This window comes from Rhamphochromis longiceps, linkage group LG18, assembly GCF_057381845.1.
Source record: "Rhamphochromis longiceps isolate RC_006_pf linkage group LG18, R_longiceps_female_GT1.1, whole genome shotgun sequence".
In the NCBI taxonomy this organism is placed as follows: domain Eukaryota; kingdom Metazoa; phylum Chordata; class Actinopteri; order Cichliformes; family Cichlidae; genus Rhamphochromis; species Rhamphochromis longiceps.
This window is the reverse complement of record NC_140574.1, coordinates 14090491-14108557: the sequence shown is the minus strand read 5'-3', so window position 1 is coordinate 14108557 and position 18067 is coordinate 14090491. Positions and strand designations below refer to the sequence as shown.

The 18067-nt window shown below is 39.0% G+C and overlaps 2 protein-coding genes across 2 annotated transcripts in view; one reads left to right on the top strand and one right to left on the bottom strand.

Moving 5' to 3' along the window:
• Positions 1-187: 187 nt before the first annotated feature.
• clul1 (clusterin-like 1 (retinal)) lies at positions 188-5913 on the bottom strand. The gene is made up of 9 exons (XM_085390354.1): positions 5884-5913; positions 3647-3782; positions 3316-3464; positions 3055-3225; positions 2136-2571; positions 1684-1806; positions 1386-1600; positions 598-776; positions 188-395 (listed from the first exon to the last, which is right to left on the bottom strand). The coding sequence occupies exons 2-9, from the start codon at positions 3747-3749 to the stop codon at positions 380-382; spliced, it is 1392 nt and encodes a 463-aa protein (XP_085246480.1). The 5' UTR covers positions 3750-3782; positions 5884-5913; the 3' UTR covers positions 188-379.
• A 3042-nt stretch (positions 5914-8955) lies between these two features.
• Positions 8956-18067, top strand: part of colec12 (collectin sub-family member 12) — a 32453-nt gene continuing 23341 nt past the window's right edge. The window contains exons 1-2 of the mRNA XM_085388548.1: positions 8956-9397; positions 12614-12664. Of these exons, the coding sequence (XP_085244674.1) occupies positions 9391-9397; positions 12614-12664 (58 nt within the window). The 5' untranslated portion in view covers positions 8956-9390. The remainder of the gene's footprint in view (positions 9398-12613; positions 12665-18067) is intronic.

Here is an 18067-nt window from a genome sequence, read left to right as displayed (position 1 = left end):
TCAAAGAACATGTGTGATTGTTCTTAAACATAAAGACATGGGGACTTGAACTAGTAGGGACATGAATAATGAAATGAATGAGAAAAGTTACTAATAATGATTTTTGTACAGGAAAAAAAATAAAAGGTTTACTCAAAGGTTACTTTTACTACTTGTGTTCTTGACGAGTTGCAGTGATCTTCTTGAAGAGTCGGACCCAAGACGTCCAGATGTTTTCTTAAACGTGGCTATTTTTAAAAATTCATTTAAATTTATGCTTCTTTTTACTTTACTGAATACTGATGCTTTCTGACTTTGATTTGACATTTGTAGATTTCAACAAGATGATGGCTACAATACAAACATGCTCGAGTTGTATTCACTGTTGCACACTGCAGTATTACTCATCTTCAAACCTGTAAAGAAGCAGAGAAAGCAATACCTAAATGATCTCCACCGTCGTTGTAAAACTGATGAATATTGCATCAATATTTCAGAAAGATTCAGCCTTGCTATCTAATGACATTTCTGCCTTTTTCTTTAAAAAAAAAAAAAAAAAAAAGGACAAGTGATACTGACAAAAGCATGGGTGAAGGGTTCAGTCATTCTGGCTCTCACCTGACCATCTCCTTGTACTTCTCCAGAGCCTCTCGAGCCACATACTGAATGAAGGCTGGGTCCTGCAGCTCCAGCTCGCTGGGAACGGTGAGGGTAAGCGGAGGAGAGTTTAGGATGCTTACCTCCACCTTGGTCTCACGAACAGCCGCATTCTGTTCATTGTGGCTCTCTGGCGCCACCTGGAGAGTGGAAGAAGTCATTTTACATCAAGCACTCCTTTGCAGTGGCATATACAATAAATATTCCACTTTTACGATCAGATTTAAAATTTTCCTTTTTGCTAAAGCTTAAAGTTCGGGCTGGATCAGATGACTGAACCATTCCTATGTTACACTGCTATAGGTGAGTGCTGCTGGGGAGGGGCTTCCCGTGATGCACTGAGCATTTCTTCTTCACTCGTCTCTTTTCACTCTGTGCATTTATTCTCCACTGCTGTGTTTAATCATTAGCAATTAAACTCTGGCTCTCTTCTATATTTTATCTTTTGTCCTATTTTCCTTCCCTCACCCAACCAGGCATAGCAGATGGTCGCTCCTCCCTGAGTCTGGTTGTGCCAAAGGTCTCTTCCTGTTGAAAGGGAGGTTTTTTTTCCCCCCATTGTCACCAAGTATTTCTACTATTTTATAAATGTTTGCGATTTAAATTCAGTTTATTGAAGATTTAAGAGTTCCATGACAAAAGCTCTGTGGATATGCCTCCATTTAAATTTCTCTTTAAGAAAACATATCTGCTGTTTTTATTTCATATTTCATCATAGCTTTGCCACCTCTTCCACCATCCCTCCTCACCTTGGTGATGTGGAAGATATTTTGTGAAGCGCTGCTGTTGCTCACAGCCTGAGCCACCCAGCTGTATACAGCCGACATGTTGCTGAGCCAACTGACTGTTTCATCAGTGTGGTGCTGGACAATAGACAAGATCTCATCAAACTGCTCTTTGGAGATTTCCAGCAGCTGAGAAACGTCATCCAACTCCACGTGCAGTTCCCGAACACTGGGACACTCTGGAGCCAAGAAGAAGATAAAGTTTTAAGTTTCAAAATGTCAGCTCGAATAAACGTCCAGGTTGAGGCTGGTGGTTGCTCACCTGTGAGCAGAGCTCCCTGGCAGTTCTCACACTCGCTCTGTAGCTGCCAGCACTCTGATGTCTGTCTGCGGAGGGCTCTGCACAGCTTCCTGTTCTGCAGGAAGCGAGGAAGACTTTCCCTCTCTACAACAGAATTTTTTATTTATTTTTTAGTTTGCTAACACTTTATGGAACAGCTAAGAATAATAAAACTCAGTCTGTACAGTTAACTTACAAATAAGAAAATGCACTGAAATTTGTTCAATTACATTTAAAATGATTTCAACTCAGTAGTTCCAAACCATGTGACACTGGGAGCAAGGAATCTGCATATTTTAATTCCAACCAATTCCAGCAGCAGCTCTATAAATTTACAGATGGAACCAGAGAAATCTGCAGCTGTTATCATTTTTTGTATATTTGGCACACGCTCACTGGCACACGTGAGGCAAACTGCTCGGCTTAATCATTACCTTTCTTCTTCTCCTCCTCCACTGTCTTGTGGATATCATCAAACACCTGGGTCACCACAGCTCCAAACTCATCCACCACACTTTTAGCAAAGTCAAAGAAGGATTCCAGTACTTCCTCTAGTCCCACACCCTGCAGGAAGCCCGAGTCCCGGGCAGGGTCGTAGGGATCAGAGGTGGTTTCTTCCATCAGGATATCGGTGTTGTTCAGAAAGGCTCTCTGAAGAGCTTTGTCAAGCCTGCTGCTCAGCTTAGAGACCAGGGTGACGCTACGGTTCACCAGCATTCCCACTTTATTGACCAGTCGGTTGAAGGAGTCTTCCATCTGGACGATCTCTGTGTCTGTGTTGTTATCCTGGTTTACCAGAATGTCCCCTGCTTCCAAGTTGGTCTCACGGGGACCAAAGCGCCGGGAAACTCTTTTAAAAAAGTTTTCTACCTACAAAACAGAAGTGATGGAAATTGATGCATTTCACAGAATAGAATAGAACAACTGTGATTTCAGGATTGGGAGATAATTCAAAAACATCCCGTTTTAGCTGAATTTAGCATCTACTACTCAAACATCAGGATTTATTTTGAGGTATTGTTTTATTGTTAATATACAAAACAAAAACGCTATTATAACAAATACACAATGAAAAAATTAATTAATGATAATAAATTAATAAAATAATATTTCAGTTTTTGTCTCAGTATGTATCTATTTTTAAAATGGATTTGCACTCAATTTTTATGACTCCCATTACTGACTAATTTATTCAAGCGACTTCAGACAAAGTTATTCAATGCATTGTTATGAAAATACAACAGTCTGTCAGTGGGAGAAGATTGCGCCAACTGTACAACTGTCATTTTTCAACTGAGAACATGTAACTTTATTTCTAGCAGCATTATTTGAAGGGCATGAAAGTCTGCATACCTTAGTATGGAAAGAAGCAAAGCCCCTGCGGCAGGTGGAGGTATAGAAGTTTTTACATGCATCCTCCAGACAGGGTCTGCAGTCCTCCCACTCAGTCTGCAGGGAGTCTTTGCACTGCTCCTCTGCCTCTTTTAGCTTCTCAGTCACCTCCTTGGCTAGTTCTGCTGCCCCCTGGTGGTCAAAATAGGATTCTTTAATATGTTTTCATCATTGACTTGAATCTTTTATTTTCTTTTGCAGGAAATCAAACGTGGATCCAACCTTCTTCTTTTCGCTGCTGTTTCTCAAAGACCTCATCAGGTGTTCATGCTTCTGCTCATTCCTCCACATCACCTCCTTCATCTGCTTCACCCCATACAAAGCTCTCCTTACCTCCTCATCCACAAGCTTCTCACCACCCAGTGACAACTCTGAGAAAACAAAAGGAAACTGAGTGCATTTTAGTCTACACATAAACACACTATTAAACCCTAAAAGTTTAATATTAAGAACAAGAAACACATTTCCTTCAAAGTCACTTACAAATATTTCTGAACAAAAGAATAATTAGATGAACCAAATCTACTTGGAAGTGTCTGTTCTGCAAACTCACGTTTTAAAGTGTCCTCTGAGATGCCTTCACCTTGATCCGTAGGTACAGAATCGAGGAGACCCAGCGTCACCAACAAAAGTGTTAAACCCAGCAGGAAGTTCATTTTGGAGCTCTGTCACAGCGACTAATAAAAAGTCTGACAGGATATACCAAGTGTGATTTAGGGGTTACGTATGAAACCGACTCACATTTAGACACTGAGATTTAAACACAATTAGAGCCTATCTGTGCATAAACTTTAAGATTGTTATCAAAGAGATCGTTTTGCAAAGATGAGTAAGCAAATCATGGCATCATGGTGACCTCTCATTTAAGGTCACTAGATTAATATGCAAATAATGCTACACATAGTTACTTCAAATGTCAGTTTTGAGACTGACAAGAACTTTTTGAGTACAGCTAAATCTTATTTTTTATGTACATTACAATTACAAGTTATAATACTTTAAATTGATAACAACTTTAATACATATAGCATGTTCATGAGTATTTTAAAACCTTTTTAACTTGATATTTATCCCTAAACATTTAAACATTCCATTGTTTTAATAGTCAATGAAATGAATGCCACATGTGAACTATATGCACAAAAATAAAAAATACTCAAAATAACAATTATACTCAAAATTATGTCAAGTATATTAAGATGGTGAACACCTGCACTTTGCACTTGGCTTTACTGCACTACAAACTTCTAAAAAGGACGATGAAAATAACATGAATATATAAAGAATATACTTATTTCCCTTTAAATGTAACTACTCCCCAGAGAGTGAGCTGCCGAGGCGGAGGTTTGTGCTCTCTGGAGTTTTTTTCTTAGGCTTTCTTTTCTTTGCTTTCAAATCTAACAATTTGACTTATTTGTGCTTGCATACACAAATCCATCTTTATCCATTTTCAAGAAAACAATAAGTGCTATCTAGTCAGCCACAAAGGCGACAGGATTTAAGGGTGAGCGTGAGCCTGATTTAACGTGGTCATATAGAAGTCTCCCACTTGGTGGCGCTACACAGCCACTAGGCGCTGAAAAATCCGGATGATCTTATATCGTCGTGTTGGTGTTGATCCTGGAACAACATTGCAAGTGACCAATCACATTCTTCTGACTTTATTCTTTGGCGCACCAAGCCATTCGTGCATTTATGACATTCCAGTGTTGCAAGGACAATATCAATTCTGCTTAGCGTTTATTAAAGGGTTGGGGTTAGGGTCAGGGTCAGATCGTGCGAAAAATCCCACCTCTCTCATACTTACTTCTCAGTTACCATATTTGTTAACATTTCACCAATAGTTTCCTGCACAGAATAGTGATCACTATACTTTACTGCATTTAAACAAATTTAACTTATATTGTTTAGAGCAATGGTGTAGCCTGTTATGACTCTATGAGGAGGCTTTGCCCTTTCTCTTTTCTTATCTTTTTATTCATTTGGCTGACTGAGTTTAGTTTTTACTTTAAGCAGCACCAGTGTGAGGTCAGCAGCAGGCGGTGATCACCAAGCAAAAGGCACCGTAGGGTCAAATTCAGCTCAAAAATTTTGCAAGCTGTGTTTCCGACAGGGACATCTGTTGTGTCAGGAGGTTAAGCTCCATAAAATCACAAGGATACACAAAAGAGGAAACTTTAAAAATACATTTTTGAATTGTTTTGAGTTGGGTTGCCAGTTTGGTAACAATTAAATCATCTGCCTGAATTTTCTAGAGCCTGTGCCTCAATTATAAGCCTCGTGAGTTACAATTTGGCATGCAGCAGGGATTTACAGTAAACAGGGATGAACTTTTTAGGGATGTGCTAAAAACAGCTTCTCTATTCTATTTTACTGTCTCCAGTTTTTATTAAAATATGTTTAAACTGATTCAACTATAACTCAATAACAGACTCCTGTCTTTTCCTTGGCGTATCTCACTTTTTGCCCTTTGCCAGCTGACATCCAGGATGAGTGGGTAAAAAAAGGGGGAAGAATGGTGTAATTTTTTTTAACATGATTTCATTATTTATGGTTATGGTTATGAATTTAGGTTAATTTTTAAATACAGCTGCTGAATATTTGAATTTTATTTATGGCAATAATTAAAGTATCTATCTATCTACAACTGTTGCTGTGCTATCACAGCTCATGGAAAATTTCCGACTTCACTTAGAAAAAGCGTTAATGATAAAAGTTAGCTGAAGAAGTGTTGATTAACTAAAAGACAAACATAACAACAACAGAGCGATTACATGAGGCACAACTCACCAGCAGCAGACTGAAGGTGCTTCTCTGTCGACCGAAATAAACAAAGTGCTCGGTGTGGACAGATCTCGTCAGGATATCTTGACCTGACGAGATCTGTTGGTAATCTTTCCACTTCAGCTTTATCCTATTACTGTCCTTGCTTGAGGTTGATGCCCGTTAATCCAGCAGTCGTCACACTGACTGAGTGGTTTGTTTTGGACAAGAGACTGCTTAGTCACATCAAACGTACTGTTGACAACCAGAAAAATGTATTTATTTCAAATGTTGTAATGGGGTATCGGCACATGTCAGACAAGACATCAGAGGCCAGAAGTCTTGTACGTGCACATTAGAGGCTGAAAGGTTTGAGCGAGGTTTACTCTGTGGCTGGCTTTTATATGAGGTGTAGAGAAGATGTCCCTGAAGGGATTCAAGTTAAATAACCACAAAAGAGTCAAAATGTCTCAGAATCAACAGCAAATTCTGATTACATCTGCCAGCAGCTGTACATCTGTGTAAAGGCTTTTGGAAATGTTTGCTGCACACACAAATATTAATGTTAAATTAACCATTAACCAGTCAACCAAGCACACATGGTTGTCTCAGTCCTGTTCACTCACTCACTCACACACACACACACACACACACACACACACACACACACACACACACACACACACACACACACACACACACACACACACACACACACACACACACACACACACAGTGAGCTGAGCTTTACACGTTATTCTTTCTGTTGTTAAGCTTGTTTTGGGTTTTTTTTAACCTGAGCCGGACTGATCTCATAACCTATACTGGCACAGGTGAAAGAGGTGAATAGTACACTCTGTTATATATTATATGAATAGAAGCCAGTCCAGCCTATTTTTTAGTAAAGGGACACATTCCTCTCAGCAGAAAGCTGTTTCCATTAAAAGTTTTCATTCTTGGTCAAATGCGAGGGACTCTCTCACTGCTGCTCCCATCATTCTCAAAAATGTGCCCTCTTTGCATGGTGTGACCCAGATAATAGAGTCCTTATGGATAATAATCAAAAACAGCCAGTGCTTCAGCCTCACTGACACCTTCTGCACCTGGTTCCTATAACACTGCAGGGCAAACCCGTTCCTCCCATGTCCTTCCATGGCTCAGCTCAACATAAAACAGTTGAATGTATAAAATGGCACTTGGCTGTGTAAGATTTCAAGCACACAATTACTCATTGAGAAATTCAGGTCAATTTTATTTATATAGCGCCAAATCACAACAACAGTTGCCTCAAGGCTCTTTATATTGTAAGGTAGACTTTACAATAATACATACAGATAAAAACCCAACAATCATATGACCCCCTATGAGCAAGCACTGTGGCGACAGTGGGAAGGAAAAACTCCCTTTTAACAGGAAGAAACCTCCGGCAGAACCAGGCTCAGGGAGGGGTGGGAGAAGGAAGACATGCTGTGGAAGACAGACAGAGATTAATAACAGGTATGATTCAATGCAGAGAGGTCTATTAACACATAGTGAGTGAGAAAGGTGGCTGAAGAAGAAATACTTAATGCATCATGGGAATCACGTAGCAACCTACACCTATTGCAGCATAACTAAGGGAGGATTCAGGGTCACCTGGTCCAGCCCTAACTATATGCTTTAGCAAAAAGGAAAGTTTTAAGCCTAATCTTAAAAGTAGAGATAATGTCTGTCTCCCGAATCCAAACTGGAAGCTGGTTCCACAGAAGAAGAAGGCCTGAAAACTGAAGGCTCTGCTTCCCACTCTATTTTTTAAATACTCTAGGAACAACAAGTAAGCCTGTAGTGTGAAAGTGAAGTGCTTTAATAGGGTAATATGGTACTACAAGGTCATTAAGGTAAGATGGGACCTGATTATTTAAGACCTTGTATGTGAGGAGCAGGATTTTGAATTCAATTTTGGATTTAACAGGGAGCCAATGAAGGGAAGCCAAAACAGGAGAAATATGCTCTTTCTTTCTAGTTCCTGTCAGTATTCTTGCTGCAGCATTTTGGATTAACTGAAGGCTTTTCTGGGAGGTTTTTGGACATCCTGATAATAATCAATTACACAAATAGTGCTGGGTGTGTGTGTCATGTTTAATATTGTGGCACTGATCAAAGTCTGAAGTCCTGGGTTGAAGACATAAGCAGAGAACTGAATTATAATGAATGAAACTGTTAAAAACTGTTAAAAACTGTGCCACTCCTGTCAGCTAAGAACAGAAAACTGAGGCTACAATTCACACTAGGAACTCATAAGGATCCTTGCAAAACAGGTAAAACCCATTGATAAATTCTCTTGATTACAGCCTGTTTACAAAGAGGAGCAGGGATATTAGACATGAAAACAGATACAAACATTGGAAGTGACTTTTTGGCATGACACCTGCATTAGCAGCATGCACCTAATAAAATGTGTGTGACTGTATTTATTCATCTGATAACCCCTTTATTCAATATTTGCATCTTTTTCCATTTTATTGAGCAGTTATTTATACAGACCAAAAGAGAATCAAAAGAAGTGTGGAGCACTATTGTACTCAGATCCTCAAATGAATACCAGAGCTCCTCATGTATTCTGGACGCCCTAACACCTCGTGATAATTAGCTCCCCAAGCGACCAAAAGAGAAAAAAAATCTTCTCCAATTTCTTCACATTTTTAACTGCGCATATTTAAACAACTGGAGCTCCTCTTAAAAAGTAATAATAATAAGAATGATGACGTAAAAATAAAACTATAATATGGAAAATCTGAAAATAAAATAGAAGTCTTCTACCTTTTATTTTATTTATTTATGTATTTAGTTAGTTAGTTTGCCATGAGACAAACATTTCAGTCCACTCTGAGTTCTTCTTCGGTTTTGTGTTTTCGGACATAAAAACTGAACCAATAACGGGGAACACAACATTTGGAATCACTATAATTCAGAATCATTCTCCCATATTAAGACTGGGGAAATCAAAATGAACCGCACAATGGCAGCTGTGCGCTGTGTGTGTATGTGCAAACACCCTCTGCAGACGGTGCGCACAGATGTGAGGAACACGTGGTTTCTCCAAGCAGCCACTTCCTCTCACGTATGGATTCCTTCACTTTGGAGTTTCTCCTGTTACTCTTGCGGGTGTGACTGGAGCGCTCATGACTCGGATACACCCTCAAACTCAGCATCCCTTCCAACAACCACATAACTATTTTACATTTTTCCTCCCTACTTTTTTAGAACTTCTTCTTCCATTTCTTATTTTTAGCAAAGTGCGTCCTTTTTATGCAGCACTAAAGTTACCTGCGCTGAAGGAGGTCTAGCTTAAAGAGCTGCGGATGGAGCTTTGAAATCTTATTATTGTTATTATTATTCTTTTTAATAACCTATCAACACGCTAAGGAAACCGGGAAAGCCCACGGATTCAAGGTGCCTTGGCGCATAACGGGAGGTTTCGGGCAAATGCCACTGCGATGCTGTGGATGTGACTTCAAACAGCAGCTTCACAACGGTAGAGTCCTGTAAACCACAATGAAAGGTAAGCTCAGTCTGGGGACAAAAGTTTTAAAATGATGGAAAATATCTAAATAGCAAACTTCGGTCTACTTTCTGTTTACCCCACATTCCTCTCGCGCTTTTTTGTCACACTTTTCTGCGCGCGCTCTCTCTCTCTCAGTCTGGGGCATGAGGAATGCGTAGGCTACAACTGGCGTCTAACATCTGGAATCAATTAAGGCACTCTGTTTGGGATTGTTTTGCATCTGTCCACTGCTGCACATCAAACACTAACCCGTGTTAGGAGAACTTTTCAAAACTTAGGAAAAAAATGAATCATGGTGCAGTGTGTGACTGCCTCGGGAGGGAGAACGTGTTGTTTTAAATCAAGGTTTAGATAAAGATTTCCCAGATGCGATTCTCATGTATTGCTCTGGTGTTTTGGACTAAATTAAGCTCCTCCATGTCAGTCTCTGAGGTCCAAGCTTTATAGGTCAGTAAGCTGTTTCCCTCTTACAAATAAAAAACACTGGTTACTGCCATCTTGTGGTCTCTCTTAGAGAGCTTCACATTTTGACCACATTTTTGATCATCTCTGGGATTTCACATTATTTCCGCCCAGCAGAATGACAGACATTGCCCTTATACTTTCAATTTCTGATATTCCTGATTTTAGAAAAACAAATATAATAATAATAATAATAATAATAATAATAATAATAATAATAATAATAATGAAAGGGAATGATTTATGGCCTGACCATCAAATTAAAGAATTCAGAAATTATGGCACTGCATAACCTCAATGCAAAAACAAAAAAAACCGCAAATCATATAAAATCCATTAAGGCAGGTAAATACTTGCTAGGATCAGACTCTACAGAGTCCATACTCTGTAGAAATAGAGGAAGTGCATTCTGCAATCTGGGCGCAACAGCTTGGAAGGCTCCTCTCGAGTTCTGAAACGGGTGTGGGGGACCACTAGAAGGTTTTGATTCTTGGCCCTTTCTTGTTTAGACAAGTAAACAGACGATTACAGTAGTCCAGTCTTGTAGAAAGAAAAGCATGAATTATCATCTCAGGTTCACTTGTTGACTCAATTAATCTAAGTTTTGAGATGTTTCTCAAATCACAAAAACAGGTTCTTACTATCCATTTTAAGTGTCACTCCAAGGAAAAAGCTTGACCAAGAATAAAACCTAAATTTGGAGACCTTGGAGAGTTTGTGACCTTCAGAAGGCTTAAATGAGCAGTATAGCAGAATATCACCAGCAAAAGATGATAAGAAACATCAAGAAACTGCTGTGTTATCTGGCCTAAAGGAAGAATGTACATCAAAAACAGAATAGGCCCCAGCACAGAGCCTTAAGGAACTCCACTCTACTGAATCCTACTGCTTATTTTTATATAGATATAGAGACATGGAAGTGTATTTTTTTTTCTAATCTTACAGATACTGCACATTGCTAATACAAGCAGAGATTTTAACAGGATAAATATCAGTATTTTTACACTGTTTATCTGTATGTATTGTTACTGCTTTCATTTAAAATTTGAATATAAATGTGAAGGGACGTCTTAATACAGAAGATAATTAAAGGCAAATAGATACTTATAGAAGGCAAACACAAAGAGGCACTGGACTGCTGTAGGATTCAAGTTTTAAAATACTGATGTTGATGGGGCCAATATATTGGGCGATATTAGCTGTTTTTCAATATACTGGTATCAGCATTTAAAGAAGAGATCGAAGAAACACCCTTCAATTGTGTTATGATTGTTAATGCAACTTCTCTGTTGTCAACACTTTTGGAATGCTAGCTGATCCAAGCAAAGTCAGGCGGCGCAGAAACAAGTAATCCACCACTTGCTGTGACAATAAAGCACATTATTTTTCTTTGTATTATCTTAGTAAGGACTCATAAATATCTATATATAACAAATGTTATTGAAATCTGGCAATGTTTCATCTGTCTGGTAGAAAAAAAATATCAGCCAACATATATGTCAGAGTTTTAAATCAGTAAATATCAGTAACGGTGTGAAAAATCTTATATTATTATTATTATTATTATTATCATTGTTATATATTTTAAACTTTCTTTTCCATGCAGGACTTTGTTTATATCAGAGAGACAGATGGCCTAACCTTCCAAAATGGACAAATTGTGTCCTCTCAGTATTATGTAACTATTAGTCTCACTAGTATCTGCTTCTGGAATGTTAAACAATCTTTCTTAAGTATCCTGGCCCCATGCAGCAGTACGCATCGCCAAATCCAAATAACACTCACTTTGACTTGCGCTTTTTTCAGGTCAGCCCTTCGGGTAAAATTCCATTTCCCAAAAATGACTTTTCAGCAGCTCCAGACTTACACTGATACAACTATTGTAATGGGATGTTTTCATGTTACTTGGAAACATAAACAGGAAAGAGGTTGTTGGGGGTGTAGGGATAGGGAAACACAAATTGTAAGATTGGTTTAGTATGTTTTACAACACTTTAGATTGTTCTGGTCACCTCTTAGCTCCATCTGCTCTCTGTCCATGGGGTCTGCTAAAAGGTCAGAGTCATTTATTTCAGTACTAGACCTTGGAAAGAGGCAGCTTCCCATCACACATTTCTTACTTCTCCCGTTTCCAGCTGAAGAAGCACTGATAGAAAAGAGTCACTGCTCTAGTCTTCAGACATTTATTGCCCCTTTTAAGGTTATATAGATGAAAAAGGGGGTTTTTGTCATAAGATTATTGGGACATGTTTTGTTTCTTTATTTTCATGGGTTAGAGTTATTCCCACAGACATGGGAGAATAATCCCACACAGTGGTTTTGGGGTTCAATCCTGTCAAGGTTGGACATGTTGATAGTCTGATTTAGACGATCTCAGTTGGACAAATTTTGGACATGTTTTTAAAATGTTTAAGGCAGATTCAGTGGGCAACAAATAACATTTCCTATATGATTTTCTTACAGTACTCATTGAGAGAGACATGGTTTTAAATATCCTCTACAAAGGAAAATTTTGATTTAAATTGACTGGAGAAGTCTGTTCTTTATTAAACTGTAATTTGTGTAGAAAACAAAAGCTAATCTTAGGGTTTCAGTAATGTTTCAATCTCTTCATCAACAGGCACAGTTTACAGTATATTCAAGCTCACATCTCTTTATTTCTGTCTGACTGAATTTAACATTCTATTGGTTTTTGGTTTCTTTTTGTTTACTTTCCATTAAATTTTATCCCTTTTACTGTTCTCCTTCCAGACGACTTTGCTGATGAGGAGGAGGTGCAGTCCTTTGGTTATAAAAGGTTTGGTAAGTATAAAGTGACTTCTGGAACCATCTGCTGTGACCACCTTAACTGGTTCATATTTCTTATGACGCATCAGTGATTTTGCACACTTTTTTGTGTGTGTCTTGGCTGTAGCCCATCTGCAATAATCCTTGAGGTTAAATGCAGACTGCAACTCATTTCCTAGAAAGGTACTTATTTTTGGCTGTAGCTTTCATTTTTATTTTATTTCTTTGTTATAACAGAAAAGGATTACAGTGGAACGAGAAACCACAATATCCTGGGTGTTCCTGACTAGCTGATAACTTTGCAGTTTTATCAGCACATGTGTACTTCTGTTAAACCCTGGGCTATATAAAACATAAAAACTGCCTCCCACTGGATCTGTTCTTGGTATGTATTTGGGTCTTATGCAGACAGGTTTGTTGACTTACCCACTCATCAGGTAATATATATATATATATACCTCAAAACAGATGTTGTTAACATCCTAGATGTATGGCTATATTGATATCAGCCATTGGCTTGTGACATATGCAGAATCTGTAGGCAACAGGAAAGATTTCTGATATGTAAAGTGGATCTGAGAGTCCACAAACACTACATAAGATTTTCTTTTACAGAGGAGGTACCCATTGTTGGATGAAAAATGTACATTTCAGACATTTCTGTACTGGCTTTAATTTTCAGACACCATGTGTGGTGCTTAAATGGAATGCAGCTTCCTGCAATTCCCATAAATGCCCAATAAAAACAGATCAAATTTTATCCCTTTAATATTTGAGTGTTACAGAGTCCTTAGTGTTTATGCAGCCTAAATGCAGTAGGTGAAATACCTACCTTAAATAAGTTAAAGTCAGTTTAAATTTTATGTGTAGAGATCCAATTTGCAGCAACAGTCTTCTAATTTTAGGTAAAGAACCTACAATTAGAAAGAAACAACTCTACAAGCAAGCATTTAGTGACAGTGGGAAGAAAGAACTCCCTTTTAACAGGAAGAGACCTACAGCACAGCTAGACTTCTGTGTGGGGGAAGCTGTCTAACATGACAGTTTGGAAGGAGAAGAGAAAAAGGACAGCATAGGGAGAACTTTTGGAGAAAGAAGACAAGTCAGTGACACACAATATTAGCTTGTAATTGCATTATTGGTGAAAATAGGTGAGTGAAGAGGAAGAGCTCAGTTAATTATAGGAAGTCCCCCAGCAGCCTGAGCCTATAACAGCATAGTTAGGTGATGGTTCAGGACCACCTGATCCAGCCTCGACTATAAGTTTAATCAAAAAGGAAAGGCTTAAGTCCAGTCTTAAAACTAGAGAGGGTGTCTTTGTCCTGAATCCAAACTGAGAGCTTGTTCGATGGGGGAAGGGCCCTTAAAGCTGAAGGCTCTGCCTCCTGTTCTTCTCTTGGAAGCTCTAAGAACCACAAGTAAGCCTGCAGTCTGAGAATGAAGTGATGTATTGGGAGAATATGAGGTCTCTAAGATATGATGAAGCTTGATTATTCAGGACTTTTTATATGGAAAGAATCATTTTAAATTTAGTTCTGGTTTTAATCAGGAAGAGAAGCTAATGTAGGAGAAATATGTTCTCTCTTCCTGGTTCCTGTTTGTACTCTTGTTGCAGCATTTTGGATAACAATGTATCTCATGTACAAGACGTTCCAAATGTTGTTTATTTTTACAAGTAGCTTTTGTTTATTTTCTAGGCTGTCTATTACTGTATGTGCGTTAAACATGAATGCATGTGCTGATCCAACTCTTCTTACAAGAATAGGGCAGTTTGCATTTCTTTGCTTCCAAACCAAACATCGTTGTTGCTATGAATGTGTTTTTGTGTCATTCAGACAATATATATGTTGCCTATTATTTATTCAGACCATCTGCACTTTTTACTGAGCTGTTTGACCTCTGGTTTCTAAACAGATCACATAAGCGATAAGGGAAGTTGTATACCTAAATTGTATTTTTTCAAGTAGTTGCTGGACTTGAAACCTATCAAAACTGCTCTTTGGCACAGATTCTGTACAAGAAACACAATCCCTCCCTCCCCAGCAATATTAGTTTTTGATTGGCAGGGAGAAATTTGTTTCATGTTGCTCTCAGACCTTCAAAACATATTCACTCGGCACGTCATTTCTATATTTTTCATACTAAAACTAGTCATTTAGGTCCTCAGTCTTATAGGGAAGCATCAGCATTTCTTGTTTGTCCACTCAAGATGTAGTTTGATGTTTCGATATAAACAGTCACATACTATGAGCAGATTGATATTGTGCTCACGTCTTTGCATAAAACAGGGAGCTAGAAGCCATGAAGACGGGAAGCTTAGAAAAACATGTAGCCTGCATAGTTTATACATCCACCCTGCATTTCAGGGATTTTCTTCAACAAAAAATGTTAAACTGTACCTTTAACTTGTCTCCTACACTTATACATTAGCAAAAAATGGTATGTTGCCCTGCGTCTCCTATGTCTTCTTTTAATGACAGGAAAGATGGTGTTGACTCATTCTGACATTTACTTTTCACAAGTGGTCTGTTTTCCCACTAAGAGTACGTCCAAACCTGAGAAGTTGCTGAGCTGCTTCCTGTGTCCATACTGGAGGTTTATTCATTGCCGGCCCGTACTCCAAAAAAGAAAATGAGACAGAGGTGGAGTGTGGGTTTCAGGTCTGGCCTGTGCTGTGTCAGCAAAATGCCAAAGGAGAGAGAGGGAAGAGGGAAGTGGAAAAATCTATTTTTTATTTTATTTTAAAATGCTTCCTTTATCTTAGCATCACTCAGTGCCCAGTGGTTGTTTTTGCAGTTTGTAATCTGCATTTATTTTTGACTAATTCCACAGGGAAACATTTTTCCATTGTTTTGTTTTTGGGTTATTGGTTTTTTTGTTTTTTGTTTCTTTTTGTTTCTTTTTTCTTTTTGGAGCTGATGAGTCACGTTCTTTGCTTGACTTATTTTTGGGAACAAGTGGTTTTAATTTATGCAGAGTTTATTACAAGAAAAGAATGCTTTCTAAATGCCTCCTTGTTACTTGCACCCCACTTCCAGAACACGCATGCATGCACTTTATGTTCCGTTGTCGTAATGAAAAAACACTTTCTGGTGTTTTCAATAAAGAGCAGGAGTCTTGGGAGGAAACAGAGTGAAAATATGAATATGACTGCAAACAGAAAAAAACAAACTTAAGAAACTAGGTAACTAAAATAGAAACAATGAAGGACAAACCCCCCCCCCCCCCCCCCCCCCCCAAAAAAAAAACAAAAAACAAAAACAAAACAAAAAACAAAAAAAAAACTCTTTCTCACACACAGAGAAGATAAGTTAATCCTGGATTGACCAGTGATAGTCTGGCAGGAATGGACTTATGGTAAATGGTAAAGCATGCCACAAGAGCTTCTGTTCAGAGCATCAAAGAGGGACAGTCGCAGGGCAGCTGAACAGACCCAAGGAGATTAGATTTAACAAGGTGCTGGAAACATTCCTCAGAGATTTTGATCCGCGATGATATGATAGCATCACACAGTTGCTGCAGATTTACATGAGTCAAATCTCACATTCCACCACATCTCAAAGATGCTCTATTGGATTCAGATGTGGTGAGTAGGGAGGCCATTTGAGTACAATGAACTCATTGACATGTTCAAGAAGCCAATTTGAGATGATTTGAGCTTTTTGACATAGCACGTAATTCTGCTTGAAGCAGCCAAGAGAGGATGGGTACACTGTGGTCATAAAGGGATAGAGTTAGACTGTTGCATGTAAGCATTGCCCCAAAGTGTGCCAAAAAAATCTGTGACAGTATTACACCATCTCCAGGATTATACTATCTCCGGGGGGGTTAAACCATAAATACAAGGAAGGATGGATCCATGCTCTCTTGTTCTTTATTTAAAATGTTGCAAGAAAAATTTAGGCTCTTTAGACCAGTTAATTATGCAGTTTTGGTGAGCACAAATTGGGAATGGGAACTGTAGTCTCAGTTTCCTGTTCACTGTTTTGTTTATGTGTACTGACCACGTAAGATCCTCAGCCAGATGTACACCAAGGAAGCGGAAGCTGCTCACTCTCTCCACAGCAGCGCCATTGATGGTGATGGGGGTGTGTACTTCTCTGCACCTCCGGAAGTCCACTATCAACTCCTTTGTCTTTGCGACGTTGAGGGTGAGATGGTTGTCTTGACACCAGTGGGTCAGGGCGCTGACCTCCTCCCTGTAGGCCGTCTCATCACCTTTGGTGATAAGACCCACCACTGTAGTGTCATCCGCAAACTTCACAGTGATGTTGGAGTTGCTAGTGGCCGTGCAGTCATAGGTGTAGAGTGAGTACAAGAGAGGGCTCAGTACACACCCCTGTGGAGCACCAGTGTTCAGTGTGATGGGGGATGAGGTGATGCTGCCTGGTCTGACCACTTGGCGTCTGTCAGACAGGAAGTTAAGGATCCAGCTGTGTTTTAAAGGGGTACATGCTGGAGCAGTAACACAATTTAAAAGCAAAAACAGGAAATAACTGACTTCGGTAAGATTCCTATACGCTGATTTCCTTCAAGAACTGGATATTTTCTCCTGTTTTTAACAATTCCTTCTAAACCCTCAAGATTGTTGTGAGGAAAATTCGCAGTAGATTAACAGTTTCTGAAATACTCAAAACAGCCCGTCTGGCACCAACAGCCATGACATGTTCAGAGTCACGTAAATTCACCTTTGTTCCCCATGCTCAGTTTGAACTTCAGCAGGTCGTCTTGACCATGTCTGCATGGCTAAATGCATTGAGTGGCTGCCATGTGATTGGCTGATTAGATATTTGTGTTATCATTTACTGTAAACCAGACATTAAATGCAAAGTTGTTTGTGGTACATCCGCTAATGTTGGTCTTTGATGCTCACATTATCAGTGCAGTAGTTATTCACACATCATTTGTCTCAATCTACAGGGTTCCTCTAAAAAAAACCTTTATCTATTTATTCTTTTTTCTGGGTTGTGAGTGACTTTAGTGTGTCATTATGTGCGTCAGAGGCCACTGTCCCCATGCATGTTGTATTCATTAAGGAATAGTACACGTAAGTTGTTGCCACGTTGTTTTTTCCACATTCTGCATAAAGATAAACCTTTCTTGACTTCACCCTGCTTCCAACTGAGGGCCTCTTGCGTGTATAAGCAGTAGTAGCTTCAGCTGACCATAAATTGTTCCATCTTCAATGTTTGACTCCAAATTTGTGGAAAAGGGTGTTCAGATGTGAAAGCCAGGTGGGGTGGAACTGCAGTGCGTCTGGCTTTCTTGCAGTAGCAGAGTTAGTCATTTCTTACAGACCAACAGATTTTTTTTTTTTTTAGCCCTGCCATAATTTTAGTTGTCTAGCCTGAACCACTAGCCTAACCAAACCTTAAGCATATCTCAACCATTCTTTTGTTTCTGTCCCCAGTTGAACCC